Here is a 13,203-nt window from a genome sequence, read left to right on the forward strand (position 1 = left end):
GGGGAATCATAACAGATATCGCTTGGCAGTACATCTTCTGCACCATAGACCTTGAAAAACAACATATAGCTTGTTGATCTGTTGGGGGTAGTCTGTATGCTCCAAAGGACTGTAGGGAGTTCCTCGGCCCAACATCCTGGAGTGTTCTCAAGAGGAACCATGAGTCTTGCTTTGATCCCCCGCAATATCTCTTGGTTAGCATTCTCCTCCTGACCATTGGACTGCGAATGCGCTACTGAGGCCACGTCGAGTCAGATGTGTTCTCTCTGGCAAACCTGTTTCATAGCTCCCTTGGATAAGTTAGTGCCATTTACCTATGATGATGATGTGTGGATAACCAAAACGGAAAATTAGCTTCTTCAAGAATTTAACAGCTGTCACCGCATCACAATTGCTGATTGGTTCTACTTCAACCCACTTGGTGAATTCATCAACTACAGCCAAGAGATGTGTCTTCTTGTCTTTAGACGGCTTGAAAGGACCAACCATATCCAGCCCCTAGACTGCAAACGGCCAAGTTATAGGAATCATCCTTAACTCTTGAGCCGACACATGTGCTTGACGTGAAAATTTCTCGCGACCATCACACTTGCGCACGACATCCTCGGCATCTACATGAGCTGTGAGCCAGTAGAAACCATGCCGAAAAGCTATAGCCACTAAGGATCTTGAGTCGGCATGATGTCCACAGTCGCCAGAATGAATTTCGTTGAGAATTTGATGACCCTCCTCAGGAGATACACAACGGTAAAAAACGCCGGTGATACTCATGTGTAGCTCACCATTAACAATAGTCATGGATTTGGACCGTCGGACAATCTGTCGGGCAATGATTTCATCTTCAGGGAGCTCGCCACAAGTGAGATAAGCCAGATAAGGGACTGTCGAATCTGGTATAGCATGAAGAGCAGCAACCAACTGTGCCTCCGGGTGAAGAATAGCAATATCTTCCTCTGAAGGATTATGGAGAACATCAAGGAAAACATTTGGAGGCACAGGCTTGCGCTGAGAACCCAAATGTGACAACGCATCAGCATCCTCGTTGAGCCGGCAATCAATGTGATCAACTTGATAGCCTTTAAAGTGTCCTGCGATGACAGTTACCGCATGTCTATAAGCTGCCATGAGAGGATCGTTGGAGTCCGAGGTCCCAGAAACTTGCTGAGCGACTAAATCCGAGCCGCCCAAATATCTGACCTTGCTGAGGTTCATCTCCTTAGCCATACGAAGTCCATGAAGGAGAGCTTCATACTCAGCTGCATTGTTAGTACATGGAAACATGAGCCTCAAAACATAGCAAAACTTATCACCTCGTGGGGAAGATACGATAACTCCAGTCCCCGAGCCTTCCAATTGCCTGGAACCGACGAAGTGGATCGTCCAATATGTATTATCTGGCTTTTCCTCGGGAACTTGTAATTTTCAGTCCAGTCTTTGATGAAATCTACCAGAGCTTGAGACTTCATGGCCACCTGAGGCACATACTTCAGATGATGCAGGCCAAGCTCCATTGCCCACTTGGCGACCCGACCTATGGCTTCCCTATTTTGGATGATGTCTCCTAAATGAGATGAGCTGACCATAGTGATAGGGTGTTCCTGAAAATAGTGCTTCAGTTTGCGACTAGCCATAAAAACACTAAACACCAGTTTTTGCCAATGTGGGTACCGCAGTTTGGACTCGGTTAAAACTTCCCTGACATAGTAGACTGGCCGCTGGACTGGATATTCTTTCCCTGCCTCCTTGCGTTCCACGACAACTGCCACAATCACCACTTTATTGTTAGCGGCGATGTACAGGAGCATAGGCTCTTTGTTGATCGAAGCAGCAAGGATCGGTGCCGTAGACAACTGTTGCTCGAGAGACTCAAAAGCCTTATCGGCAGCATCATTTCAGACAAAGTTGTTTGTTTTCTTTAGCAACTAGTACAGAGGAATCACCTTATCGCCGAGCCTGCCTATAAACTAGCTCAAGGCTACAATTCGACCCGCCACTCTCTGGACGTCGTTGATGTTGGCCGACTTGGCGAGCATTGTGGCAACCTTAATCTTATCCTGATTAGCTTCGATACCTCGCTCTGACACAAGGAAACCCAACGGTTTACCTGCAGGAACATCGAACACACATTTGGTCAGGTTGAGCTTCATCTGGTAGACTCGAGGGTTATTGAACGTCTCTTTGAGGTCTGCCAACATGGTTTCTTTCTTCCGCGACTTGACCAGAATATAATCAACATAAGCATGAACATTGTGCCCGACCTGTTTATGAAAACAAGTTTGCACACAATGCTCATAAGTAGCCCCAACACTCTTCAGCCCAAAAGGCATAGAGACATAGCAGAAAGCCCAAAGGGTGTGATGAAAGATGTCTTGTACTGATCCTCCACAAAATCTTGATCTGGCGATATCCAGAGTAAGCATCCAGGAAACATAGGAACCCATAACCGGTGGTAGAGTCAATGATCTGAGCAATGCGAGGAAGAGCAAACTGATCCTTTGGACAAGCTTTGTTGAGATCCGTGTAGTGAACACACATTCGCCAAGTCCCGTTTTTCTTCAGAACAAGCATTGAATTTGCCAACCACTCAGGATGGAATACTTCAACAATGAACCTGGCTGCTAGGAGTCGAGCCACTTCTTCGCCAATAGCCTTGCGTCTCTCCTCGTTAAAACGACGGAGGTATTGTCTGACAGGTTTCATCTTGGGATCCACATTGAGGTGGCACTCAGCGAGTTCTCTTGGTACACCAGGCATATCAGAAGTTTTCCATGCGAAAATGTCCTAATTCTCACGGATGAACTTGATGAGCGTGCTTTCCTATTTGGGGTGCATGCTGCTACCTCTTGAGCACTGCCTTGGTTTTCCCTTGAAGAGGAAAGGGTGATGCAGCAAAGTAGCGTAAGTATTTCCCTCAGTTTTTGAGAACCAAGGGATCAATCCAGTAGGAGACCACGCGCGAGTCCCACACACCTACACAAACAAATAAGAACCTCGCAACCAACGCGATAAAGGGGTTGTCAATCCCTTCACGGTCACTTACGAGAGTGAGATCTGATAGATATGATCAGATAATATTTTTGGTATTTTTATGATAAAGATGCAAAGTAAAATAAACGGCAAAAGAAATAACTAAGTGTTGGAAGATTAATATGATGGAAAATAGACCTGGGGGCCATAGGTTTCACTAGTGGCTTCTCTCAAGATAGCATAAGTATTACGGTGGGTGAACTAATTACTGTCGAGCAATTGATAGAATTGAGCATAGTTATGAGAATATCTAGGTATGATCATGTATATAGGCATCATGTCCGTAACAAGTAGACCGAAACGATTCTGCATCTACTACTATTACTCCACACATCGACCGCTATCCAGCATGCATCTAGAGTATTAAGTTCATAAGAACGGAGTAACGCTTTAAGTAAGATGACATGATGTAGACAGATAAACTCATGCAATATGATATAAACCCCATCTTTTTATCCTCGATGGCAACAATACAATACGTGCCTTGCTGCCCCTGCTGTCACTGGGAAAGGACACCGCAAGATTGAACCCAAAGCTAAGCACTTCTCCTATTGCAAGAAAGATCAATCTAGTAGGCCAAACCAAACTAATAATTCAAAGAGACTTGCAAAGATAACCAATCATACATGAAAGAATTTAGAGGAGATTCAAATATTATTCATAGATAATCTTGATCATAAACCCACAATTCATCAGATCTCAACAAACACACCGCAAAAGAAGAGTTACATCAAATAGATCTCCAAGAGAATCGAAGAGAACTTTGTATTGAGATCCAAAGAGAGAGAAGAAGCCATCTAGCTAATAACTATGGACCCGAAGGTCTGAGGTAAACTACTCACACATCATCGGAGAGGCTATGGTGTTGATGTAGAGGCCCTCCGTGATCAATGCCCCCTCCGGCGGAGCGCCGGAAAAGGCCCCAAGATGGGATCTCACGGGTACAGAAGGTTGCGGCGGTGGAACTAGGTTTTCGTGGATGCCTCTGATGGTTTGGGGGTATGTAGGTATATATAGGAGGAAGAAGTACGTCGGTGGAGCAACATGGGCCCCACGAGGGTGGAGGGCGCGCCTTGGGGGGTAGGCGCGCCCCCCTGCCTCGTGCTCTCCTCGTTGATTGCTTTACGTAGACTCCAAGTCCTCTGGATCACGTTTGTTCCGAAAATCACGTTCCCGAAGGTTTCATTCCGTTTGGACTCCGTTTGATATTCTTTTTCTGTGAAACACTGAAATAGGCAAAAAAACAGCAATTTGGGCTGGGCCTCCGGTTAATAGGTTAGTCCCAAAAATAATATAAAAGTGTATAATAAAGCCCATTAATCATCCAAAACAGAATATAATATAGCATGGAACAATCAAAAATTATAGATACGTTGGAGACGTATCAAGCATCCCCAAGCTTAATTCCTGCTCGTCCTCGAGTAGGTAAATGATAAAAACAGAATTTTTGATGTGGAATGCTACTTGGCATAATTCTCAATGTAATTCTCTAGTTGTGGTATGAATATTCATATCCGAAAGATTCAAGATAAAAGTTTAATATTGACATAAAAGTAATAATACTTCAAGCATACTAACTAAGCAATTATGTCTTCTCAAAATAACATGGCCAAAGAAAGTTCATCCCCACAAAATCATATAGTTTGGTCATGCTCCATTTTCGTCACACAAGAATGCTCTCATCATGCACAACCCCGATGACAAGCCAAGCAATTGTTTCATACTTTAGTAATCTCAAACTTTTTTCAACTTTCACGCAATACATGAGCATGAGCCATGGATATAGCACTATGGGTGGAATAGAATATAATGATGGGGGTTATGTGGAGAAGACAAAAAAGGAGAAAGTCTCACATCAACGCGGCTAATCAACGGGCTATGGAGATGCCCATCAATTGATGTTAATGTGAGGAGTAGGGATTGCCATGCAACGGATGCACTAGAGCTATAAATGTATGAAAGCTCAACAAAAGAAACTAAGTGGGTGTGCATCCAACTTGCTTGCTCACGAAGACCTAGGGCATTTGAGGAAGCCCATTGTTGGAATATACAAGCCAAGTTCTATAACGAAAAATTCCCACTAGTATATGAAAGTGACGAAACAAGAGACTATCTATCATAAAGATCATGGTGCTACTTTGAAGCACAAGTATGGAAAAAAAGGATAGTAGCATTGCCCCTTTTTATTTTTTTGGGCCTTTTTTTGGCCTTTCTCTTTTTTTTTGGGACAATGCTCTATGAATGATGATCATCACACTTCTATTCATTTACAACTCGATGCTAGAACAAAGTATGACTCTATATGAATGCCTCCGGCAGTGTACCGGGATGGGCAATGAATCAAGAGTGACATGTATGAAATAATATGCATGGTGGCTTTGCCACAAATACGATGTCAACTACATGATCATGCAAGGCAATATGACAATGATGAAGCGTGTCATGATAAACGAAACGGTGGAAAGTTGCATGGCAATATATCTCGGAACGACTATGGAAATGCCATAATAGGTGGGCATGGTGGCTGTTTTGAGGAAGATATAAGGAGGCTTATGTGTGATAGAGCGTATCGTATGACGAGGTTTGGATGCACCAGCGAAGTTTGCACCAACTCTCAAGGTGAGAAAGGGCAATGCACGGTACCGAAGAGGCTAGCAATGATGGAAGGTAAGAGTGCGTATAATCCATGGACTCAACATTAGTCATAAAGAACTCACATACTTATTGCAAAAATCTACAAGTCATCAAAAACCAAGCACTACGCGCATGCTCCTAGGGGGATAGATTGGTAGGAAAAGACCATCGCTCGTCCCCGACCGCCACTCATAAGGAGGACAATCAAAGAACACCTCATGTTTCAAATTTGTTACATAACATTTACCATACGTGCATGCTACGAGACTTGCAACCTTCAACACAAGTATTTCTCAAATTCACAACTACTCAACTAGCACAACTTTAATATCACTACCTCCATATCTCAAAACAATCATCAAGCATCAAACTTCTCTTAGTATTCAACACACTCATAAGAAATTTTACTAATCTTGAATACCTAGCATATTAGGACTAATTTCTCAATTAAAGCAAATTACCATGCTGTTTTGTAGGACTCTCAAAATGATATAAGTGAAGCATGAGAGAACAATAATTTCTATATAACAAATCCACCACCGTGCTCTAAAAGATATAAGTGAAGAACTAGAGCAAAAACTATATAGCTCAAAAGATATAAGTGAAGCAGAAAGAGTATTCTAATAAATTCCGAATCATGTGTGTCTCTCTCAAAAGGTGTGTACAGCAAGGATGATTGTGGCAAACTAGCAAACAAAGACTCAAATCATACAAGACGCTCCAAGCAAAACACATATCATGTGGTGAATAAAAATATAGCTCCAAGTAAAGTTACCGATGGACGAGGACGAAAGAGGGGATGCCTTCCGGGGCATCCCCAAGCTTTAGCTTTTTGGTGTCCTTAGATTATCTTGGGGTGCCATGGGCATCCCCAAGCTTAGTCTCTTGCCACTCCTTGTTCCATAATCCATCAAATCTTTTACCCAAAACTTGAAAACTTCACAACACAAAACTTAACAAAAAATCTCGTGAGCTCCGTTAGCGAAAGAAAACAAAACACCACTTCAAGGTACTGTATTGAACTCATTCTTTATTTATATTGGTGTTAAACCTACTGTGTTACAACTTATCTATGGTTTATAAACTATTTTACTAGCCATAGATTCATCAAAATAAGCAAACAACACGCGAAAAACAGAATCCGTTAAAAACAGAACAGTCTGTAGTAATCTGTAACTAACGCAAACTTATGGAACTCAGAAAAATCTACCAAAATAGGACAGCCTCGACAATTTCTTTATTGATCAGCAGCAATTGGAATCAGTAATTTATCACGTTCTGGTGATTTTTAACAATTGTTTTCGTGAACAGAAAGTTTCTGGAATTTTCAGCAAGATCAAATAACTATCATCCAAGAAGATCCTATAGGTTTAACTTGGCACAAACACTAATTAAAACATAAAAAACAAATCTAACCAGAGGCTAGATCAAATATTTATTCCTAAATAGAAGCAAAAAGCAAAAAACTAAAAATAAAATTGGGTTGCCTCCCAACAAGCGCTATCGTTTAACGCCCCTAGCTAGGCATAAAAGCGAGGATAGATCTAAGTGTTATCATCTTGGTTCTTTAATTTTTTAGCGGAGTTATGCTCGAATATGGGAGGTTCTTTATGCTTCCCCTCATATTCCGAGATTTTCAGATCTAAAGAATCCAACCACTTATTGCAAAGAGTAATCAACATGTTCATGCGGTGAAGATTTCCACTAACACTCGTAAGAGATTCAGGAGATTTTTGTAAAAAATTTGTTACTTCGCAAATTTTCTCAAAAACTTGTGTTTCCTCCTGGGTGCGATGAGGCCCCTTTTGTTGAGGTAATGTGCCCACTATACCCTCTAAAATTTCATGTGCAATACTGGGATCAATTTCGAGAAAATTGCCTTTGGCAACGCAATCCAAGAGTTGTCTAGGAGACATATTTAATCCAACATAAAAATTGCGAAGCAGAATTCTAAAGTTCACCTCTAGGGTACAATTTCGATAAGATTCCATCATTCTAAACCAAGCATCTTTTAAGCTTTCTCCTTGTCTTTGTTTGAAGTGAAGAACTTCAAACTCGGGAGACAACGGAGTTGATAAGGGACTAGCCATAACGACAAGGCAAGCAAGAAAACGATGAACGGGAAAAAGAGGGCGAATAAAACGGCAAGGGTGAAGTGGGGGAGAGGAAAACGAAAGGCAAATGGCAAATAATGTAATGCGAGGGATAAGAGTTTGTGATGGGTACTTGGTATGTCTTGACTTGTGCGTAGACTCCCCGGCAACGACGCCAGAAATCCTTCTTGCTACCTCTTGAGCACTGCGTTGGTTTTCCCTTGAAGAGGAAAGGGTGATGCAGCAAAGTAGCGTAAGTATTTCCCTTAGTTTTTGAGAACCAAGGTATCAATCCAGTAGGAGACCACGCGCGAGTCCCACGCACCTACACAAACAAATAAGAACCTCGCAACCAACGCGATAAAGGGGTTGTCAATCCCTTCACGGTCACTTACGAGAGTGAGATCTGATAGATATGATCAGATAATATTTTTGGTATTTTTATGATAAAGATGCAAAGTAAAATAAACGGCAAAAGAAATAACTAAGTGTTGGAAGATTAATATGATGGAAAATAGACCCCGGGGCCATAGGTTTCACTAGTGGCTTCTCTCAAGATAGCATAAGTATTACGGTGGGTGAACTAATTACTGTCGAGCAATTGATAGAATTGAGCATAGTTATGAGAATATCTAGGTATGGTCATGTATATAGGCATCACGTCTGTAACAAGTAGACCGAAATGATTCTGCATCTACTACTATTACTCCACACATCGACCGCTATCCAGCATGCATCTAGAGTATTAAGGTCATAAGAACGGAGTAACGCTTTAAGTAAGATGACATGATGTAGACAGATAAACTCATGCAATATGATATAAACCCCATCTTTTTATCCTCGATGGAAACAATACAATACGTGCCTTGCTGCCCCTGCTGTCAGTGGGAAAGGACACCGCAAGATTGAACCCAAAGCTAAGCACTTCTCCTATTGCAAGAAAGATCAATCTAGTAGGCCAAACCAAACTGATAATTCAAAGAGACTTGCAAAGCTAACCAATCATACATAAAAGAATTCAGAGAAGATTCAAATATTGTTCATAGATAATCTTGATCATAAACCCACAATTCATCGGATCTCGACAAACACACCGCAAAAGAAGAGTTACATCAAATAGATCTCCAAGAGAATCGAGGAGAACTTTGTATTGAGATCCAAAGAGAGAGAAGAAGCCATGTAGCTAATAACTATGGACCCGAAGGTCTGAGGTAAACTACTCACACATCATCGGAGAGGCTATGGTGTTGACGTAGAAGCCCTCCGTGATCAATGCCCCCTCCGGCGGAGCGCCGGAAAAGGCCCCAAGATGGGATCTCACGGGTACAGAAGGTTGCGGCGGTGGAACTAGGTTTTCGTGGATCCTCTGATGGTTTGGGGGTATGTAGGTATATATAGGAGGAAGAAGTATGTCGGTGGAGCAACATGGGCCCCACGAGGGTGGAGGGCGCGCCTGGGGGGGTAGGCGCGCCCCCTGCCTCATGCTCTCCTCGTTGATTGCTTTATGTAGACTCCAAGTCCACTGGATCACGTTTGTTCCAAAAATCACGTTCTCGAAGGTTTCATTCCGTTTGGACTCCGTTTGATATTCTTTTTCTGCGAAACACTAAAATAGGCAAAAAACAACAATTTGGGCTGGGCCTCTGGTTAATAGGTTAGTCCCAAATATAATATAAAAGTGTATAATAAAGCCCATTAATCATCCAAAAAAGAATATAATATAGCATGGAACAATCAAAAATTATAGATACATTGGAGACGTATCACATGCCAGTCCCAATAGTAAACTGCTGGGATGAATCACCCGGGGTGAAGTCAACCTGCTTTGTATCCTCAGCCGATTTGAACTTGAGTAGTAGATCAGACTCGGTAGTGGGTTTCTTTAATGATGTCATATCAGCCGGGTCGACATTGGCAATGTAAAATTTCAACTCCTCAGCTGCACAGGCCGACTTGGCTTAGGCTGCATCTCCTTCCTCACACTCAAATGTGATTTTCCTGTCACCATCAACTATGATTGTACCCTGCGGTCCAGGCATCTTGAGCTTGAGGTAGACATAGCAGGGTCGTGCCATAAAATGAACATAAGCCGGTCGTCCAAAGAGGGCATGATATGGGCTCTTGATCTTAAGTCTTAACTACCTCAAACGTCAAGAATTCTGATCTGTAGCTGAACTCAGTTCCAAACGCAACTTCCAGCTTAATCATGCCAATAGGGTAAGCAAACTTTCTAGGAACTATCCCGTGAAATACCATTGAAGAAGGTTGGAGCTGTTTTTCAGACAGATTCATCCACTCGAAGGTATCGTAATACAAGATGTTGATGCTGCTGCCACCATCCATTGGTACTTTTGCGAGTTTGTACCCACCAACGTGCGGTGCCTCTACCAACACGAGACAACCCGGATTCTCGACCCGGGGAGGATGATCCTCTCTACTCCAGGTAACTAGCTGCTCTGGCCAGTTCAGGTATTCAGGGACAGCCGACTCAACCATGTTGACGACTCGCTTCTGGAGCTTGCGGTCATGCTTGGAGGTACTGGTTGTGAACATGTGATATTGTCTGTTCTTCAAATGTTTCGGATTGCTTCGAAACCCAGACTGATTGCCCTGTTGATGATTTCCTTGTCCGGAACACTGATTTCCACGTCCACTACTACCAGATCCCTGAAAGTCGGCACCTTGACTGTCTGACCCCTGAAGGTCAGAGCTAGGTAAGCCACGTGATGAGCCGGCTCCAGGAAAGCCGGCCCTAGAACTGCCGGCTCCAGGCTGTCCTGGATGTCCACCGCCTCCACCGTGGTGATATTGATAAGCCTGATCGCAGAATTCCTGCATGATGAAGCAATTTTCCCACGAGTGGTTTGTCGGCTTGTCTGGAAAACTGTGCTTGGGACCCGGGGCTTTGAGGGCTCCTCGTAATTACGTGGTCGGTTCCCATTGTAGGATCTCCTAGAGTTGTTGTTCCATCTCTGGCCCTTAAAGTCGGTATTAGTGTTAGCAAACAAATATAATCCTCCCTCAGGATGCTTACGCTTGCCACCGTTGCAGTGGTTACCGTTGTTGCCATTGTGTCCCGGGTAGTTCTGTTGGTGACCCTTGCCGCCACCATTTTTCTTGCCCTTGGTGGACTTGTCATCATCTGAACTATGATCCTTCATGCTGTCTGACTCAACATATCTGGTCAGGACGTCCATGAGATATCCCATGTCTTTGACCTTCCATTTGAGGCACCCAAGTTTCTACACCAAGGGCTGGAAGTGACAGTTTCGCTCCAGGACAAGGGCGGCTTGCATAGTCATGATGCCGTCAGAAGATTTCTGCCACACGGCATGACCAATGATGAGCCGACTCATCGTTGCGCTAAACGCACTGCTCAAGATCAACAATCATTGTTGGTCGTTCGCAAGTTCCTTGGAAATTCTTGATGAAGTGATCCTTCAATTCTCCCCAAGTTTTGATTAAGTTATGGGGCAAATTATTCAACCACGTGCGAGCGGGCCCCTCCAGCATCATGGTCAAATATTTGGCGTAGACTGCATCATTGACATCGAGCATATCCATAGCTATCTCGTAGCTTTCAATCCATGCAGCCGGCTCAAGGTCAGCTGTGTAATTAAAAACCTTCTGAGGACCTTTAAAATCCTTGGGCATGCACTCATTGCGTAAAGCAGGCGCTAAACATGGTATCCCGATAGTCCTGCTTCCTAGTCCTGTACTATGCAAAGTTGTTTGGGCTATGGTCAATGGGCCTGAGCTACCCCTCGTTTGTTGCTTCTGCTTCCCGCATGGCACGAGCGGTGTCCATGATTGCCTGTGCTTCTAAAACTCCTGGCCGGGGTTGGGGTTTTGCTCTTGTTGTCGGCGTGCACTACTGGAGACACGGCATGTCGACTCCTTCTATGACTCTGATGCGGGGTAGAATGAAGCCGCTGTTGACTATGAGAATAATTCGCCAGCTGGGTGACTGTAGTCTTTAACATTTCAATGGTGTTTCTGGCTTCAATCTCGATCAGGGTGTTCCCAGTCATTGGAAGACCAGCGAGATTATGAGTCGCCACCAGAAAATTGTCCACTAGATTAGAAAAATGACCCGCCAACGTCTGGAAACGACGAGGCGGCAGTTGAACCGGTGATGTGTGCGGGGCCGACTCGGGTTGGCGTTGTTGAGCCGGCTGGCGAGGTTGAGCCAGCAGTGGTTGTATTGAGTCTTGACCCACCATCCGGGGGCACGATCCGAGTCAATTGAGGTTGTTGGTGCAATATATGCCTACCTTGTGTTTTGGAGATTGTTGACAGTAATAGGTATGGACTGATTTGTTTGCTAGTGCATACAGAGAGAAAAAGTCCATACACAATCGAAGAGAATGTTGTCTCCGGTGCTGAGTTCGAGGAACTTCACCGAAGCATATCTACGTTGTAGACAAGAATGAGCTATATTTGTGGAAGACATATAGTCGAGAAGATTGATGTGAAGAAATCGACCCCTCGAAAGTTTACCGCTGAAGCGAAGCTTTTGATTCGATACCGTCGTCCGAAGAAATTGACTACAGCAATGGAAGTCGAAGACAAAGTGAAGACGTAGTATTCATTTTGTTGTTCTTCTTTCATTCTTTTGATTCATAGGACCTACGTACTATTAAGAGGGGTATAGGTTCTTGAAGCTTAGGTCCGCTGTGATGCTTAGCCAAAACCTATGAAAATTGAGAGAGAAATTGCTTTGTGCTCCGAGCAAATACTTGCGAGCAAGAGAGTGTAATCTTCTTCGCTGCAGAGATTTATCTCTGGCCAAGGAGTTACATTACTTGCTCCGCAAGAAATGTTACCATTGTGCTCAAATCCGACCATTGGACTCGTGTCATTTGGCCATTGGCTTATCCCGATGTCTAATTTGGTCATTTCCCATCAGGGAAGGCTGTGGCTATAAATAGCCACCCCGCTGCAACATTATCCGTTGGCTGCTCCGCTTGAGATTTCTAAGAAGATTGATTTGAGCAACCCCTCTCTGAGTGATTTGAGTTTAAGATCCATCGAGATAAAATCAAGAGCCCAAACTTAGATAGTGTTTTAGCATCACAGTAGTTCTGAGTGAGAGTTCTTGTACCTCTTACTCTTGAGAGCTGTGCACTCTCTAGACAGATAGGTTTCGGCTTCAAGTGTTGAAGAGTTGTTGTCTTCACCGAGCCAGATCTTCAGCAACCAAGAGTGATTGTGGTTCGCGAAGGCCGATCGAAGGTTTGGAGATCGCTGACAAGGATCTACCATGAGTGAAATCAACTTGAGTCTGATTAGCTCTGCGTTGAATGAGAATAGGGTGAAGAGAGTTTATCTTCCATGTTAAGTCACAGCCCCTCCAACCAGACGTAGCCCTTTGGCAGAAGGGTGAACTGGTCTACCAAATCTGACTGTCGCCATCGAGCACCACTGGTTCATTCTTCTTCACTGCAAT

General features: G+C 43.7%; 1 protein-coding gene across 1 annotated transcript; it reads right to left on the reverse strand.

Annotated features, from left to right (window-relative positions):
* Positions 1-498: 498 nt before the first annotated feature.
* Positions 499-10,963, reverse strand: LOC141027063 (uncharacterized). The gene is made up of 4 exons (XM_073503983.1): positions 10,415-10,963; positions 1,980-2,258; positions 1,358-1,874; positions 499-1,256 (listed from the first exon to the last, which is right to left on the reverse strand). Exons 1-4 carry the CDS (start codon positions 10,961-10,963, stop codon positions 499-501), a joined length of 2,103 nt encoding a protein of 700 aa, XP_073360084.1.
* Between the last annotated feature and the right edge of the window lie 2,240 nt (positions 10,964-13,203).

The sequence above is a fragment of the Aegilops tauschii genome, chromosome 7, assembly GCF_002575655.3.
Source record: "Aegilops tauschii subsp. strangulata cultivar AL8/78 chromosome 7, Aet v6.0, whole genome shotgun sequence".
Lineage (NCBI taxonomy): Eukaryota > Viridiplantae > Streptophyta > Magnoliopsida > Poales > Poaceae > Aegilops > Aegilops tauschii.